At 35.7% G+C, this 19,922-nt stretch overlaps 1 protein-coding gene across 1 annotated transcript in view; it reads left to right on the top strand.

The window, feature by feature from the left end:
• LOC102696986 (sodium/hydrogen exchanger 9) overlaps nt 1–19,922 on the top strand; it is a 90,463-nt gene that overhangs the window by 18,186 nt on the left and 52,355 nt on the right. The window contains exons 5-9 of the mRNA XM_015361236.2: nt 1,695–1,810; nt 9,039–9,144; nt 13,410–13,548; nt 16,155–16,260; nt 18,520–18,608. Coding sequence (XP_015216722.2) covers nt 1,695–1,810; nt 9,039–9,144; nt 13,410–13,548; nt 16,155–16,260; nt 18,520–18,608 — 556 coding nt within the window. The remainder of the gene's footprint in view (nt 1–1,694; nt 1,811–9,038; nt 9,145–13,409; nt 13,549–16,154; nt 16,261–18,519; nt 18,609–19,922) is intronic.

The following is a 19,922-nucleotide window of genomic DNA, read 5'->3' on the forward strand; positions in this document are numbered from 1 at the left end:
GGAGACAGTCTCAAAGTCTGGCTCAGAAATCCAGAAATATGGCGTGGTTTGATCCTTCTACTGTAGGTCCGAAACTCCTAAACAGCCGATGGCTTTAGTTGTAAATCTTAATTCTAACTCTTATGCAGAAAATGCTGTCAATGAATGATGATTAAATACTATTTTAGACAAAGCATTGTCTGTATTCCGTGCTTGAGCAGTGATCACCAAAATGAGCAACAGCAGCTTGGTTAGCCCCTAATTAAGCTTAAGAAGAGGCATGATCTAAACAGCGAGCTGCATTGGGGTGACTCATCTCGCTGAGGAGAACGACAACCCATTTGTAATGATGGGGTGGTCCGAACCCCCCTTTCCTTAAGTGAGGGATCAGCCAGGGAGCTGCTGCAGGGGCAGAAGTGGGGTGGAGGGAGGGATGCAAAAACAAGACACAAGAAGCAGCAGGAAGCAGAATATTTATATATAGGTGGGTTATCTATGATCATATAGGTAGTACAGATGTGTGTGTGTGTGATTAGTGTTTGACCTCCTCTCAGATTCCACTTGTGCTAATTAATAATGTCAGTGCACCCTTCTTAGTAAGCTCATATCCTCAAGAGGGGAATGATTAAAAAATGTTATGTTGCAAGAAATGTTTTCATTTGTTCCATATTAATAAGTTTGAATCATTCAAAACATAACAACACTTCTATGTTTGTTATATCTCCCTTTGAGTGTGTGGACTTTGTGTTTGCTTGAATTAACATAGGAATTAGTTTGAAACAAGACTGCAGGTTTCCGCATATTAAATTATGTGTGTATGGAAATATAATTAATGTGGTCTCAGCTATGCACTTATGATGTATAGAGAATTCTTTTTTACAGTTGTAGCATGAAACTTCTTATAAAATTAGGTTTCCAATTAACATATACATATAATTATCTTATTATCAGAAATATCTATCTCCCAGTTCTTCAGCTAGTAAACATTTAATATACAAACTAACCAGGGGGTCAGAATCACTTAATGAGATTTTATTAAAACCACTCAAGCATAGGACATTTCGGTAGGATTTCCATTTTAAAGGATAGATTACAGCTTTTGCATTTCGAGGAAAAAACATTATTTTAGAATTGCTGGTGAATGTTTAATTAAACCTGTTAATCATTTGAAAGTCACAGTTTACTTTTCTTAAAATACCCTTTAAAACAGAAGAGACCTTTATGCTGTGATAGGATCATGTGTGTCAGTGCTATTCCTAGAACTACATAGAACAAGGAAACAGTCATACTGACACGTCTCATCCTTCTTGTGATGAAATGAAATTCTACTGAAATTCACCCATGGGACTGTGATTTGATCATCGAAAGAGCACAATTGAGCACAAAATCAATTCTGTTTAAAGTGAAGTAATACAGATACACAATTGTATATTTTATTACTATCTAACAACTAAGTCATAACTAATGTAAGATTGCCGTTTTGCAATTAAAGAACAGTTGGCCATTGAGACCAAATAACCAAATAATTACCAAATAAAATGACCAGTCCTGTTTTCAATTACAATAGTACAGAGCTTACTGTAACATTCTATAACATAAATGAGTTAGTTCAGTTTGCTGTATTGTGATAATCTTTCATCACAATGTGATGAAAAGACAAATGAAGAACACTTCTTTTTCAATCCAACTTGAACTGACTATATCATTCTTAACAGGGGTAGTATGTACGGCTTTGTTAAACTCATGGTGCATGCTGGCCACATTAAAGAAGGGGATTTCCATCTTACAGACTGCCTCTTCTTTGGAGCATTGATGTCCGCTACTGATCCAGGTACACTGTTTTAAAATACCTAACATCTATACATGCCCTGATTCTCCTAGAAAGCAGAAATTATATTTTAGTTTCATTTTGCTTCCTTTGCTTTTAATTGCCATATGTTTAACATTGTTCACCAACTCATACAGTTAATCATGAATGGCTGTCTAGTATGCTAGACTCTTTGAATCAGGTCATACTTATAAGATACTTAAATTAATATTTTATAATTATGTAGCTCTGTTGCTGGGCAGAGTAAAATGTACTTTTGCAGTGGAGCTTGAAAGGGCACCTGAGGAGGGGTTAATTAATTTTGTAATAGTTGAACTGATTAAGTCCTTGAGCTTCTTCTTCCCTTTTGAATGGTCTTGATCTGCAGGAATTGCATCGTACTTCTCAATTCTTACAATCCTTCTCGAAACTCATAAGTTCTCTACAAACAGACATAGCAGGTTTAGTATTAGAGCGGTTAGGTATAAAGTCAAATCCCTAAAGTGAAAATGATACTTATCAGAACAGCACTGATCTTACTGAGGGTTAGGGTAACCTGCGTAAGCTATCCTGACAGCATGTAGCACGAGGCAGAACTGATCGTATCTCTCTAATTTGTCAGAGCAATTATAATGGCACCATTGTCTTGTTTGCTATTTAGCAGTCTACTGTAAACGGGATCTGCTAACGCTTCCTCAAAGCCAAAATAGTTCTGTAGAATGTGAACATAGATATTGCATTTCTTGCATTTGATTTCGCTCCAATACAGCAACTTAGATGTTTTATACTCTGTACATGCCCGGTCATCTAATAAATATGAGATGCAAAGTCAGTCTGATTCGAATGTTAACTAATTAGCAGCAATGCTTTCTGGTTTCAGCTGCTATGTACTGTAGGACCTATGGTTTCACTTCTAGTGTCTTGACATTAAATGTGGTAGAACCAGTTATTACTATTTTCCTATTTTAAGTTTATGTCAACAAATACATTTTAATACACAGCTTTCTAGCAGATTTATGAAAGAATGAACTTTGTTAATTTCAGATCCATGGCCTCTAGAAATAAAGAATATTGCACCTTTTTAGTCTCAGTTGTACTCCCACAATGAACCCCAGCAGACAAGAGGAATACTTGAGCATGCTGATTTGATCTCATGTTTAGATATCAAGGAGACCTGCTTTTTATTTTTAGGCACCTTCATAGCAATGCCAAATATAGCAGCTGTGTAGCTATGCAGATCATTTCTATACAATAAGTATTAAACCAACTTGCGTGTGTCTGTGAGAATAAAAAAAAATATCTGTGCCTTACCATGGAGATTTAAGATTAAAACAGAGTTTACACGAGGATTATCTTCTAAGATTGTTCAGAAATCATACATCCCAGCTAATGTTTATTCTCAGTAAGTCACAGTGAAACTTTTTTTGCTTTTATTTTGTGTGCAGCATCCGACAGCTCTGATATATGAAGGCCAGAGTCTTGTTTATGTAAGCTTTGTGGTTTATTTGTAATGCCACTATGAAGATTGAATTGCTGATTCTGTCTAGAATAGTTAGCTTTATGTTTTGTGTGCATTGGCATTTAGCTGTAAATTTACATCCAGGACCAATAATGGATTTAGTCAAGCTGCCAACGAATATCATATCCCAAAACAGGCTCCCTTATTGCCTGCTTAAATAATGTTTCTTGATTTGGTAAATCCTTTCATTAAACAATTCTGTTGAAGAACATCTAAAAGTTTGACATGAATATTGCATTCAATGTAACCTATCATCATAAATGTTGCCATCAATCTAAAATTCTATTCACTAATCATATTCAAGCTCAGATCATCTGTTGAAGTTTGAATACCATATGTATTAGAGAGATGCACCTTCAAATGACATGTGAAGAAAAGCAGAAACGTCTAGATCCTTCTTCTGAGCAAGAGCTGAAATGAACTGTTTCAATAGATCCTACACAACCTAGTGAGACTCATCAAGCCTTACTTTAGCTACTTTTAAAAGCAAACTGCTGAAAGAAGCCACTTATTTGTCTCTTGGCTCTTGAATCTAATTAATCCCTGGGAACGGCATTTGCCCACTTCCTGAATTCCATACAGATCAGTGGGAGTTACAGGATAAAGGGATGTAATGCTACACTAATATATTGGACTCAATATCAAGCAATACACTATTCTTCTCGTCTGTTACCCTTGACAGGGCAAAATAATTATATCAGACAGTTGTGGGGAAACATATATTGTGAATTTACAAAAAATAAGTCAATCCTAAAATGAATTATTATTATTTCAGTGTCCATTATGTTCATGTCTGAACTCTATAAAAATAAGCCTTGGATCTGTTTTGATGTGCTGACTCACTGACTCTTTGAAAATGAGGTGCGAAGCATTGATTTTATTGAAAATAGAGGAGGAGGCATTGATTTTAACTACATGGCATGAAGAGACATGTCCATATTGGTAAGGGCATGACAGACATTATAGTTCGGGTATATATGTCTAAGCCCTAGAGTCATATTCAAGGTTATTAACCTTTTGGAATTAATAGTGGGGGATGATAATCTGACTGTTACATACAGTATGTTCAGTAACCTGAACCATGATTAGTTCCACTAGCATGTTCTGATGTGATTGCCAAGAGATTATCAACAACTAATGAGTCAGAAAAATATCTGCTAATTTACATAATTAAGATATTTATCAATTATTACTGTTATACTTATTATTATTTCAGTTGGTACCTTGAAATAATTCTTAATATAGATTTATAATGCATAGAATATGTATATTTGTCAAGTCTTTGTTGAATTATATGCTGTAGGGTTTTTATATTTTTGCATCATATTCTGTGTTCTCCTCAGGGACAGTAGATAAAATCTGGTATTAATAAAAGTTATATAACAAAAACAACGTGTGAATATTAGTGTGGCCAGATTGACTGTAATTAGACATTGAGTAAATAAAAGCATAACGCCGTCCTGTCTAAACACTTTTTATGTAAAATTTCTCAAATAACGATCCTTTTCCCTTATGGTGTTACTGTGGAAACTGATGATTTGTAGACAGCTAGATCTCGTTGCTATGGAGACGTGAACATCAAACAGCTGACAGTATGCTTTGGACGTTCACCAGCGGGGACCACAAAGTCATGGTTTCAAGAATGGCATAAAAATACTAAACTTTCATAGTATCATTTTTCACACTGATTTTTTTCTGCAGGTTAAATTTGAGAATTAAAAATGTAGTTGTATGTACCTTCAGGTCCCTGTGGATACCAGCAGCCTGCTCTGCTGTGTGTTTTTTCCTATCAGAGAGTCTCTTGTGGTATTTGTGCTGTAGAGAGAAGGTACTTTACTTCGCATGCATTCTAGTCATGAGAGAAGTGTGATTGGGATGCCTCTGCTTGATCTTCACAGAGTACTGCAGTGCTGATTGGCTATGGAAGGCAAAATGTAGTTATAATGGATTTCAAATACTGTATGCCCTCTCTTTGAACATATTTCATGTCAATCTATTTTCAGAATCAATTCCTGATAGGCAATCATAAGCATAATCTGCAACATATGGGTTAAACATATCTGTGCATTTCATAGGCTAAAATGTTTGCTATTTTTTTAATTGATGTACAGTATGTTAACCCAGCAGCATATCATCATGGAGTTTATCATTTGTTAGGTCTGATTAGCTAGTGACCCTAAAATGCACAGAGACTTAATAACAGTAACCCCTTGTGTTAATATAGAGACTTTAGTTTCAAAGGATCACAAAGTTCTTTACATACAGTATAAGAAGAGACAAACTTCATCCACCGCTGATGTGGATCCCCCACAACTACAGAGCAGGTTAGATAGAGATATGAGTAATTGTGTCACCAAACTGAATTAAGGGGGGACACTGCAGTTAACACACATATTCTTAGGAATAGTCCCATGAGATCTTTAACAATCAAATAGCCATAGCATCATAGCCAAATCGATGTAAATGATCGTTAACATCGTTAAACATCATAGCCAAAGGACAGCATTTCCTACAGCACAGTGTTCACCAGACTGGGGCATTGGTTAAAAATGTACCTGAGGCAGGTGCAACAACTACTAATCTAGCAACACCACTTCAAGCAGCAACCTCCTATTCCTTAGAGGTCTCTGATCTGCAGTAAGTACTGACCAGCCGCAGCCTTGCTTAACTGAGATCTGAAAAGATGAATCTACTATTCTTGCTGCAATTCCTGTAGATGCCAGATTTTAAAAACAACTTTGTGCCTGTCAATGACTGGTGCTGAAATAAGAGATGCGGTATAAAAACATGGGGAAAAGCAAGAAGCTTCTTCCTGAAATTAACCAGCATTCAGAAATCACAGCCCACAACATTTGCTTACTAGCTACTACAGGATATACACCGTATGTAGAGTGTTTTGAATCTGGACTGTGCCTCAAACACATAATTTGATATTTTATTTAGAAATGTTTGAAAAATTAACACATTACTTATTCTGCTAGATCTAACTTTACTGCACTCAACAGGCCATGACTCAAGTTTTCCTTAATTCTAGTGTTTTTCTGATGCCCAGTATTTATTGTATTAAAATATGAGAACTATTAGTCACTTTTAAACAAATATGACAAAAGACTGTTTTTATCCTATAAATCATAGTGAGCACAACATTAAAAAACTGTAAAGAATCCCAGTTGCAGATGTAATATAACACCAAATACTGAAAAATATATAACTGGGGACACAAAACAAAATCTCATATAAAATAAGTTTGCTTTGTAATGCTGGTATGAACTGATTGGCCTGTCATTTGTGTCTTTGTAGCAACCAGCAGAACCTGACACTTTCATAAAGAAGACACATTATTCTGTAGATGTTTCTGTGAAAAGATGTGTATTCTGTAATTATTAAATATAACTGCTGTGGTATAGCTAGAGGGACAGAGAAAGCACATTACAGAAAACAAAATGTGATTTTGTAGTAAATCCAATGCCTTATTTACAAATTTTCAACTGATTAAAAATAACATATAGTTACATTATCATTATGGTAAACATTGCCAGAATTCTGTCCTCATCAGTGCAATAAATGTTAAAAAATAAATTATAATAATAGTTTAATATTATAATATATAATGAACTGTATTTAACATTTTTAAGAGAAATTTAAGATGCTTGAAACCCCAAATTATTAACACAGATTCCTGAGAATTAAAGAATTGCTTTTCAAGGAAATATATCTTGACTGAGTCTCAGACTACTCCAGCAGTTTAATAGATGCACAGATATTTCTGACCTTGAGTACATAGCAAAGGTCACACATGAGAACATGTCATTTGGCAAGAAGCTAATCATTATACTAAACATCTGATCCAGCCATTTCTTCAGTGATCCTAGGGTATTAGCTTTAATTACACAGCTGAGTAACGTGTTCCAGACTCCCACATACTGTGGTGTACGGAAGTGCCTCTAGTTCACAGTCTTTAAAGCTCTTCCAAAGGATTTTGAGTACTTCTGTGTCAAGTTCCTCCATAATTACCTTTCTGCAAAGCAGATCATTGTGTCTTCTCAGTCAGTGTTTCAGTCAGACAGAGACATAGCACTGAAAAGGCCCTTGTTAAGGTAGTGAAGGTAGTTAGTGATTCGCTGATGGCTTCTGACTCAAGGTCACTTAATATTTCTCTCCTTCTGGGTTTAAGTGCTTCCTCCGGGAAGTTCACACAGAAAAAAATCTGCCTGCAGTAGTTCTGTAAAATTTCACAGATCTAATTTTATTCCTACCAGACAATTCATAAAAATCTTGATTGTTTTCAATGGGTTATTGTCTTGCTTGCTCAGGGTGTTCCATAAGGCTCTGTGCTTACCTTTTGGTATTTAAAGTAGTATGTAGCCTCATATGCTGGTACAGTATGTTATTTCTTGGGCAGATCATTCGCCATTCCAAAACTTGTGCTTCCCTGCTATGCTGTGTGACACCCAATTTTATTTGCAGACTAAATTAGATACTCGTGCTGCAGCTTCTGCACCAGCATCTGTCCTGCGTTAAGATATAAAAACAAGATACATTTCTGTAGCTAAACTTTGACGAGACTGATGTTATGCATATACTGTAGGCACCCAACATCATTTTCCCGATGATGGTAATTTCAGTGTAGCTGTTAATGGTGCTGAAATCAAACCCTAGATGGAAGCTAGAAACCTTAGTCTTATCATTAAAGTACATCCTAGGGACACATGGGTATTTATCTTCCACCTGAGTAGTACTGTTTAGTTAATACCTTATCTGATGTTGAAATTACTGATCTATTTTTTCCCCAGGATCAGATTACTATTATGCCTTACTTACTGGAGTACCTAAAGTATGTAGAGTATTATATAGCTTGTGTGCTAACAAAACGCACTCTACATCAGTGCATACTTTAATGTCTGTTCTCTTTAAATGCTAAATAATTTTAAGGACATTTTACATGATTACAATCCAACCCTAAATCTGAGATCTGCTGATTCAGGTCTTCTGCTTCTGATCACCATGCAGTGGGTTATCGGCAATATGTCTGTTGAACTCATTGCCCATACAGTAGGAGCCTCTGCTAAAAAAATCAGTTTAACCTGTCTTTTTATGAAAAATTGTAATATATATTTTACTTTTACTCTTCCTTTCACTAAATCAGTTTCCTGTGCTTTCTCCTTTTTTTTTTGCTTCTGCTCTGTTAGATGCATGCTACAGTACTTTATATTTACATTAGACTTTATTGAACTCATAAATGAAATTGTTATAACTGTAATCACCTAGCTATGAATGGAAAATTATTTGAAATGCAGAAACTAACCTGGTGGTTCAACTCTGAAATGATTGCAGTTGCAATATCGTTTTGTTACATGGTTACAAAATGAAGTCTTACTAATGCATTGTTCAATTTGAACAGTTCACGTCTCTTGAACTTAAGAGGAGTCAGCATAAACACCTAAATCTTTTTGAAAATTCAGACACATGTTTAATAATCTCCAGTTCTGCCCATATTTAACAGAATACAAATTGAAAGTTGCATTATGTATGGATCACTGCTTTCTTGTGTTTCATTTATTTCTTTTTAATGTAGTCATGAGCTTGCAATAAGCATTTGGCTAAAACTTCTCATCTGTATAAAGCTTGATTTCTGTCATCATATATCTATATTTGCAAAATAAAAATAAAAACTTTCACACTAACTATAGTATTTGAAAAATAAATGCTTAAAAATCTTTTTTTTTTCCCCAGTGACTGTTCTAGCCATCTTCTCTGAGCTTCGTGTGGACAGAAATTTGTACACAATGCTGTTTGGAGAGAGTGTGCTGAATGATGCTGTTGCCATTGTCTTAACATAGTGAGTACAAAAGCTTGTCACATTATATTAGAGGAAATGTGAACAATGTACCATGATAAAGGTTAATTGAATATATTATGGTTGTTTTCTTTTGGGCTGGAAGGGTAAAACTTTGAATAGCATGACTAAATGCAATTGCTGGCTGGCTGGCTTCTTTTAATCATCTGAAAATCTGATCAAGATGGATCTTTTTGTAGCAGAACTGGTATTGTATCAAAGAACAGGGAGGTCAGTTCAGCAAGTATTTCCTCACATCCTCAGCACAAGGCCACGGCAATAACAGAAAACAAGGAAAGAGAAAGCAAGGAGATCCACATGAAACCCTTAAAAAGAATTTTAAAAAAGAGCCAGTACTGAGAACCAAGAAGGGAGTTACTTTTTGTTGCTCTCCCCTCATTTGAGTGACTGATATTTTCTTTGGACTGGCCTTATGCCCAATATACTGCCTTATTAATGAGTACACTGGTGGTTCTGGAAATGCTAACAAGCCTAAAAATAACTCAGGCTGTCTGGGACTAACACTGTTTTCTTACTCAGTCTTACAGCTTTTTAAATGAAAATGTGCAGCAACTGTTTTAAAATGTATTACCCTATAAATATCTCCCTAGGGAGAGCTTGAATTGAGACTAGGTACTATTGCCTTTTTTAAGCCCATGAGTAAGGCAGAACATTTTTTTTAGGTGAATATTAGAGACAAATTGACTGTCCTATCTATCATGGACACATTCATGAGTGGTTTAAAAAATTCTTAGTGTTCAGCAGAGGTGTGGCTGTTAATAGGATATTGCCTTAAATTAACACCTCCCATAATATAATGCCAGTCTTGAATAAATACTGCATTTTCAGCCAGGTTTCAAAATCGGAGACATGCTTAAATAAACCTCACATTTAAAAGGCATAAGTTGTGGACCAGTGCTTTTAGACCATAGTAAAAAAAGAAACATCTTATGCTGGCCTGTCCAGAAATTTAAGGTGTAGATCTACTGGTTTGATGATGTTATCCAGTCAGTCGGATCTGACTCTCGGCGATTCTATAGGCCATCTCTCGCCACGCTTTCCGGTCTTGGACTTTCTCTTTCAGCTGTTCTATGCCTAAGCAAGTGTCTGTTTTGATGGCGTCAAGCCACCGCGTTTTTTGGCGGCCTCATCTTCTTGTTCCACTGATCCTTCCAAGCATCATTGCTTTCTCCAATGGATCTGATCGCATCACGTGACCAAAATAAGTGAGCCGGAGTCTGGTGATCTTTCCCTCAAGCGAAATTTCTGGCTTGATGAGCTCCAGAACCTCTTTATTGGTGACCCTTGCTGTCCATGGTATCCGTACCAGTCTTCTCCAGCACCATAGCTCGAAAGCATCCATCCTCTTTCGGTCAGCTTTTTTCAGGGTCCAGCTTTCACACCCATACATTGATATGGGGAACACAATAGCATGGACCATTTTGCATTTGGTTGTGAGGCTGATGTCTTTGCTCTTCCAGATTTGGTGCATGCTCAGCATCGCACTACTGCCTAACGCTATTCGTCGCCTGATTTCAGGGCCGCAGTCTCCAGTTTGGTCGATCACGGATCCCAGGAAGCAGAAAACCTTGACGCATTCAATCTCTTCGTTATTGATGGTTATTTTGACTGCTCCATTTCCAGCTGTTGTCATGATCTTCGTCTTTTGATGTTGAGGTGGAGACCCATCTTTTCACTTTCCTTTTTGATTCTTTAAATGAAGTATTTCAGGCCATCACCAATAACAGATTGAAGATGGCAATCTGTTATTGGTTTAGAAACAGTCTATATTTTTCTGTTTATATGAATCAATTAAAAATGAAATAATAGGACGGGGGGGGGCAGTGGTTTGGACTCCTGCCTTGGGTTCATATACAGACCTGGTGTGCTATCTGCATAAAGTTTGTATGTTCTCCCTATATTTGCACGGGTTCCCTCTGGGTGCTCCAGTTTCCTCCCACAGTCCAAAGGCATACTGGTACGTTAATTGGCTTGTGGGAAAACTGGCCCTGGTGTGAGTGTGAGTGTTTGTGTCTTTGTGTGCCCTGCGATTTATTAGCGTCCTGTCCAGGGTTTATCCCTCCTTGCTCCTGATGCTTGCCAGAATAGGCTCAGACTGCCTCTAAACCTGTATTGGATAAAGCAGTCGGAAGATGGATGGACAATAGGACAGTTTAGGATACAGGAATGGTCCACTGACCAACACTCCTGGCGATGCAGCTCTTCAGACTGTTACCTAGCATTACAAAGTGCTCCCAGCTAACAGCGTGTTAAACAGAAGATATTCTGTAGATATTTAGTAGTATCTAAATTCTGTAGATATTTCCATCGCATGTATGATGCTTGATCTGTTCATCTCATCTACGTTGAACAAAAACAATTTAACTCAAATTTCATTTGCATCTCTCCTTTTAATTAAGAAAACATGATGAAAAGGACCCTGGGATACTGTATGTTCAGGGAATAATAGGATGCAAATGTTAAGCTGCTGCCCAAACTTAATGAAGTAGCCTGAAAAGCAATGTTCAGCCCAACATTTGATATTAGGATTTTAATTTATTAGCTCAGAATTTCCAGAAAAAGAATCCCAACATTCATGCTCTTGTTCCTAAGCAAGATGACTCAGAAACCACAAGACCCCTAATGTCATGAATCCCACCCTTGAATAAGAGCCCCAACTGTTTAAGGAAAAGTACCATAAATGCTGCCAAAGCAATAGAAAAACTACAATACACTCAGTTTATTGCTCAAGGCTCAAGGCACGAAAAATAGGTTTCATTTGTTTTTTATTTACGTTTGTACATTTCTTACAAACCATATTGAATCCCCAAAAAAATCAAAAGGAGAAGTCGAATATCAAGTTGCTAATTTATTTGGATGCTAGAGAACGCATTCAGAATTTGCTCCTAATTTTCCCGATGTCATGATGTGTGACTTTCAGCTTCCTTCGTGGTGTAACTCCAGAAGATAAAATACAAAGCAGAATCAAAGGAAAGCAGAATCAAGCATTCAGACTGTTTATGTAGACTCAGCATGAACTCTCTGTTGTTACAACAAACCACATTTGTGCTTTGAAGCTGTTGTAATACAGGAATTCTGTGTGGCAGAGAAAGATAATTCCTTGACCATACCTGTCTACAAGATAAAGTGTTGGTACTCCGCTACGGTGAGGAAAAGCAAGGCTATCTTTGGAGCTGCTGCTGCTGGCCTTTCTCGGCATTTATCAAAATCAGCAGAAGCCAAACAGCCTGTAATTTACAGTGGAAAAGCTATGGAAAGAAAATTGGTAATAATGATGTTCAGCTTAGAAGATATAAGAATCCCGATAAACCCTTTAAACATCACCTTTTAAAAACTCAGTTTATTGAACTAACAGAAGTCTTTATTTAATTCTGAGTACACTGCCTTCAGGTAACACCTACTTTATTGACCTCCTGTGTTCACTTTTAGTAATTTAAAATCTAATCTGCTAGTAGTTCAAAGGTAATCCAAAATCCTAAGGTTTATTTTTTATAATTGAGTTCACAAAGAAAATAATTACGTCTCTAAAATATGTTAAGGGTAAATATCTTTGGTTTAGAAATAACTTAAGTGCTTTGTTCCACTGAAACTACAGAAGAATCCTTCCAGTTCAATAACTTTGTTCCTTTCAGGTTTTCAGGGAAAGGAAAAGCTGATGACATGATAGATATGGAGTTGTAATTGTCACATTCACAGACTGAGCAGTTTAGCATATGTAAAGTTTAAAACAAGTGGAATCACAGACAAAGTTATTTTAAACAGCTCCTGGCTTTTCACCAGGGAGAGCTCTCTTACAGTTCAATGAATGTCACTTGTAGCGTTAAAACATTTTACAACAAGCCTTCTTTCATTTTTCCATCTGAGATACCACATACTGTACATCCCTGAACAGCATCTGTGCTTCTAAGTGGCAAATACTCATTTCTGAAAAGCAAATATTTATGAGGCTTTAAATAAAATTCTTGTATTCCAGAATTCTGTGCAACTTTTTTCCCCCGTTTTCTGTGAGAGAAAAGCAAAAGCAAAAAAGGTGTCCAGGAAAAAACATCTGGTAAAAAATATTGGCTTTGTTGAATATTTTTTTCTTTGATTTTTGTTTTATTCAAACCACATTAGTTCGAATCAGCATGGCAAGAAATGGGGTGCAGTGCATTACCTCACTTGTTTTCCTGAATTTTTCCAGCAGTCTACTGCAAAAAAGGTGTCACTTTTTAAGTATTTCATTATGTATTTTCAATGTTTTTCAGTTCAATATCAGCCTACAGCCCAAGAGGAGACCGTTATGCCTTTGATGGAAGTGCATTCTTCCATTCCATTGGCCAATTCATTGGAATTGTTTCTGGCTCTTTCGCCATTGGATCAGCTTTTACCATTATTACAGCTTTGATATCCTTTTCACCTGTCTTTCCGCCATCAGGTTTCAAAATTAGAATGATATTTATTATAGCGTTGTAGAAACTCTACATATTTTTTTACGCTAATTATTAACTATGACATCAGAATGATGAATGATGAGCGTGCCATTGTAACAGATTTTGATATTCCTGTGCCATACTTTCAGTATTCCCTGACTTCTGAAGGTGAATTGTAACAAAGTGTGACAATGCACACGTAGTAAGAAATGTATGCTTGCGAATCTGCACGCATGAAGGTGATGAAAAGGCAGATTCGCACGTCAACGGTGCAGCAATCTCACAGCTCGGTGAACAAGAAACCAGGGAATGTTGCCTCGTTTAATGACAGTTGGAAGCTTTGGCTGTTCCAACTGTCATTAAACTCCAGCAGTGCCTCATACTGACTGGAAGCACCTGTTAAAAATCCAACAATCAAGTAATTGTCTTCAGCTGAGGGATCATTTACAAAAAGTAGCAAGTATGAAGTAAAAAGACAACAAGAGGATCATTTTCTTCATCTTAGAGATCATTTCCAAAAAGTAGTAAGTGTGTAGTATAAAATCTAACAGTAGGATACTGTCTTCAATTACGGGATAATTTACAAAACAAAGTGACTTGTAGTCTTAATATCTGTTTAAGGGACTTTATCATTTGAGCACCTGTGGATTGAGTTCAATAGGTGTGTACTATTATGTGAACATGAGCTACCACCATATTGACCATTTTCCATTTGCTTTATAGATTGGATGGAGGAGCATCGCTAGTTGAATGTTTGTGATTGAATTGGTTCACAGAAATTACGGCATAGCGAAAACATACAAAATAAAGTAATGCTGCCTAATATACATCTGGAATATGATGTGCCAGCCCATCCCATTTTCTAACAGCTGACTCCTCCTCCTGGAGAAATCCCAGGTGCTCCCAGGCCAGCTGTGGGATATAGTGTAATGCCTCCAGCATCTCCTGGGTCTGCCCTGGGGTCTCTTCCCATTGACTTGTGCCCAGTACATCACCAGCAAGGCAACTGGGGGGCATATTCACCAGATGTCTGAACCACCACAACTGGCTATCTGTGAATATAATGTTGCATTTTTATGGTGTTTAAATGATGTTTCATGTTAAACATGTTTAATTGTTTAGAATACGAATTAAATATGACGATCTGTTATATAGTGGCGGTGAAATAATATAAGATCATTTTCTAGATTGGTTATAGTTTGGTAATAGTTTATTTCTGTATTTTCTGTGTTAAGAAAAGTAATAACTCAGAATGTGTCCCTGAGTAGGTTTCGATCAGCTGTGTAACCTTGCTTCGCTTTTGTTTTCTTTGTAAATAGAATCCTGTGAAAAATTAAATTGATGAAGCGATCGAAGCCTGAAAAGCTGAATTCAGTTCTTATGAAATTGTTTAGTAAGTTTTCAAAGGACCATACTTCTTCCTTCTGCAGAAATCAGCTCATCACTGATTATTTTTTCTTTGATATTTAACATTAGGTACTTTTATATTTCTCATCCTGATACAATTTTACAATGTTTGATAAGACACATACTGTAAATCCAGTATAACTAACATTTGTTGTTGTCAGTAGTATGAATTTATGCAAATTTCTAAGTGATGGGCCCAGTGTTTTTTTACGGTTTTGATAGAAATGTTTATTCCCAGAAAGGCTTCTGATTTATTTTTTCAGATTGCTCAATGTTTTGACCTACCATTCTCTGTACTGTCTTAATGTGGCTGGTTCAAACTTTGTCATTTAGATATTGTGTTTCTATTGTTAAATATAATCTCAAGTTGTTTATATAAGGAGGGCATTTTATCCTAAAAAGTGTTGCAAATTGTGAGAGATGATGTTAAGATCTTGTAGCTTGAATACATGGCAAAATACAGTCTTATTTTACTGCTATGAGTGGACAGCCTTTAAGCAGTCAGGTTCCTTGTCATTGATCTGAGGAGACAAATTCTACTGGGAATCTTTCAATTTTCCATTTGTAATTTATTTGAAATGGCTTTTAGACTTAAATCTATATCATATTGTGCTTATTTGAACATATTGCTTGGATAAGACATCCTAAAGGCTTTTTTTCTAGGTCTCAGTCATTTTGCTTCCTGAAGGATGCCTATAAGAATTAGAGGAATGAACCATTGGATTTGTCCATCCATTAAATACTGTAGGTAATGTTGAAGTCCATAACTCAGGCAATCAACATCAATCAGTCGTTTACTGATTGATTCACTTACCAATATCATCAATAACAATGTGCAAATAAAATGCTTTTTGTGCAAATAAAACAAAAAAAAGATAATTAAAAGAAAATACTTGAATATTTGTACAAATGCACATTCTTGTGAGAGTAATGCTGCAGAATGTGAATGAGATTTGCGAACAGACTAAAACTAAATGAATTAAAGACAACTGTGTGACAGAAGAGTAAGTTTGGTAATTATTGGAATTAATTAACTTTGCCTCTCTAGAGAAACTGCATAATGCATTAACTGAAGAAGCATCATATTAAACTTTTCCCAGTGAAAAGATTCAGTTATGTATTCAAGTTGGAATGTGCGGATATATATTGTTTTCTTTAACCTCTCATGCTTACCTGACTAAGTTTACGAGACTGTATGAATACCCAATGCTGGAAACTGGCCTCTTCTTCCTGCTGTCCTGGAGTGCGTTTCTCTCAGCTGAGGCCTGTGGATTGAGTGGTAAGTAGCTTACAGTCAGTTCAAGTTTGGCTCTGGGATCACGACATACAGGTATTAACCCAATGCTTGTCTCAGGAGCCTGAACTATTTCATAATTTGATCACACTTGGAACTGCAGGCTTAAAAAGGTAACACCTGCTTTGAAGGAATCACCTCTCTGGAAGTCTGTATTACTTACAGTACTTGACAGGAAACTCTTTTGAGGTTTTGCAAGGGCATTCAGCCCAAGTGGTTCTAATGGCTTAACTAAAGGCATATTGCGGGGTTCCTTTATTCATTTTGATTTTTCCTCACCAATGTTTTAGTCAATAAAGTAACTCAAAGCTTTGTCCTACTTTGGCCTTTCTTGTATACATTGGGCTGTAAAACAACTCATTGTTCAAATCAAATACCTGTGGTATTTCCTAGTTCAAATCATAAATGAAAAGTAATGTTAGCAAATAAACATTATTCAGGTCACTTTACAAAATGTCCAGCTAGAAAATCATTCCTTTTCTTGGTACAAACACAAGATGAAACCCTTCTGTTCAGTCTTTTATATATACAGTAGTATGCATTTTTATCTACTTTGTTAAAAAATTAGTCGGGATAACAACAATATTGAAGTATTCTTTGCAATATGACCTTTAATATTAACGTCTGGGCTTTAGACATCTCCAAGAAACATTAGTTCATCTATTAAATTCCTTTCAGACTTTAAGAAAACCATGTAAGTCAAAACATCATAAGACTGCTTAAGTGCTTTTCTACTAGGTTCAATTCCAATTATGGATGTTTGAGGTTATCTATAATATTTGCAAGACAGCACAAGCATACTTTTAATTAGGTTATTACTGTCAGTAGGAGTCCTCTAAGCTACAAAATGAACACATGTATTAAATGAATTTCACTAATTGAAGTCTTGGATAATAAATCTTATTTGCTTTATTTCTTTTTTGTGAAGATCTTGGATCTACCTTTCATTAGGAATTAGCTATAAACGAGTTCAAATTATTAAAATTCACAAAGTTGCAAAAGTCTTAGACATTTTTGCATTGTTCTACTCTTCTTTATATAGAAACAATTCTGTGGTGATATTCTGTTGAAATTGTATCCATTTCATTTAAGCTAATAGTTAATCCAGATAAATCAGTATACACTATTATAGTGCTAAAGAGAGCTTTTACTGTAGCTCTATGGCTGTGAAGAGGGGATCAAATGATGTTAATAACAGGGACAACCTGACTATGAATCAGTGCAGTTTGATTAGTAAATGTGTTTAGAGACAGTATTTACCATATACAGTATTAACACCTCAAGGTAAACTATACAAGAATAGCTGTGATCAGGTTTTTACCATCAGGCTGATATGATGGTAGAACACACCAATGTAGGCTATGTGTAAGTTAGTAAATGCTAAGTGTCAAAATTCTTGTAGAGTAGTAAATCTGTCATGATGGAATTTTCTTGTTCTGAAAGGCACATTTTAATGTAAAGAAACACACAATTGAACTAAAACAGTAATTAGCTGGATGATGTGACTTCATTCTTCTTCAGTGTACTTTTCATTAAACACAATCAGGAGTGTTATTAGACTATTTCAGACCTAATAATATATTCATGTAACAGACATTTATACAAACTTTCCCACAGTTATTCCTCCAACATTGGCTTTAGAAGGTGATTTGTGGAAATGGAGTTTATCTATTTTGAAGTCCCTTAATTTGCATATAGTCTAATAAGATATGAAGTTGATCATAATTAATCAGAATATTGTTGAACTTGTTTATCTCTCCCAGTTTCAGTTTGGGTATTGAAATCCCTAAATGTGATGATCATGCTTCCAACGCCAGAATCTCAGTAATAAGTTTTTGTGCTCCAAATAGTTAACCAAAAATTCCATGTATGAAACAAGTTGAACAAATTGTGATGAAAATCCAAATTGTGTTATGTGTTGCAATCTGGGAAGTTAAAACTTAACACCTTCTGAGGTTATAAGCCACTCCGGTTATAGTGTAACTTATAAAATTAAGTTTCTTACACTTGATACTGGTCTTAAAGATGTGCATGAGTTTTATAGCAGTGGATCGTTCGCGTTTGGTGCTGTAGTTGAAAATAAACTAAATACGCTTTAGTACAGAGAAAATAAATCACAATGAAACTTGATTTGCAGCAAATGATGTTTATGTGTAAATACAACATTTAGCACCTGTACCACAGTTCAGGCCTATTAATGTTTCAACCTTGTGTTTCAATAAACGTCCATTCTTTCTTCTGTAGGAATTGTTGCAGTTCTTTCCTGTGGTATTACTCAAGCTCGCTACACTTACTACAATCTATCTACTGAAGCCAAAGGAAGAACAAAGCAGGTGAGAGAATTCTTAAACATGGTACACGGATCAATCAAAGGTGTTTCAAATACCTTTACTGTTAGTGTATGGAGTCTTCTTTCATTCTGTATGTTACTTTTCTACCTCTAATGTGCACTTTTCAAAAAATGTTAACACAGGCAGTTGAGAAAGCTTGATTGTCCCCAAAGTGTTGTGATACAAATCACTTACACGGAAACGCAATAAAAATGCAAAATGTTGCCTTAAAAGAAACAGTTTAATAAATAATCCGGTAACTTCTGTCGCCAACCTGAATTAAAATAGATGCTTAAGCAATGTTTCGCTGTTTGGAGAAAGAGTTTGTCAGTGTTGTTTCTGACAGGTGTATGTGAATCTCATGAAATGTCATTCAGGGCGAAGATGTCATGGTCCACATCTGCCTGCCCACCACCAGCATTTTAACCAGACAGAAGGGCTCTGATGCTGTAGACAATGTCTAAATTTAATTATTAATTTAAATCTAAAAAATGATTCCCTATTTATTAACTTTAAAATTACTTTTGAAATGATTTGTGGTAATATGTATGTGTAAAACATATCTAAATAAATTATACAAATGAGGATTGGTGTTCATTAAATGATACTGAGAGGAAACTAATTTAAAACATATATTGCTTTCCTGTTCTGAAAATTAAATTTTGCATGTTATCTGTCTTGCTCAGCTCATGTTTTCTTAGTTATTATTTTCTAGTGGATTCAAAGGAGATTTAATTACCAGTTTTAAGTCTGATATTAAGAAAGTTTCACTGTGCATACTTTCACTCAGTTACTTTGCCCTTGTTGTGTGTTGCAGTGTACTGTACCTTACTTAAAATGGTCACAGCAGATGGAGAGAAAAGTAGCACACAATCTTCTTCACCAATTGACTGAATCACAAGAAAAAACTCATTTATTTTACACTGACTTCAGGCTATGTGTAGGCTGAATTCAGCCTTCTTCACTTCAAAGAGTATCTAGAATGCTATTTTTTTAACTATGCTGCTTTTTCAGTTTATTAGGGAAATGTTTTTCAGCAGTAATGGACATACTAATTCTACATTAATAATTAAATGTGGTTGAAAAGAATCATCAGCTCATGATCTTTAGGGCATTCAAAGTACTTGATGTATTTAGTTTTAGAAAACCACATTATACTCTAATTATTAAATGGAGAGAGATCGAGACCATCTCCAAAAAATCAGCTTTTCCTCATCACTGAGTTACAAAGAATCACATCTCCCGAATATCAGTAGCTGATCAAATTGTTTCAATGGTCACTGTAAGTAGTCTAGTTTTATTCTATGACTTCATTCT

Source organism: Lepisosteus oculatus, chromosome 13, assembly GCF_040954835.1.
Source record: "Lepisosteus oculatus isolate fLepOcu1 chromosome 13, fLepOcu1.hap2, whole genome shotgun sequence".
Taxonomy (NCBI): Eukaryota; Metazoa; Chordata; class Actinopteri; order Semionotiformes; family Lepisosteidae; genus Lepisosteus; species Lepisosteus oculatus.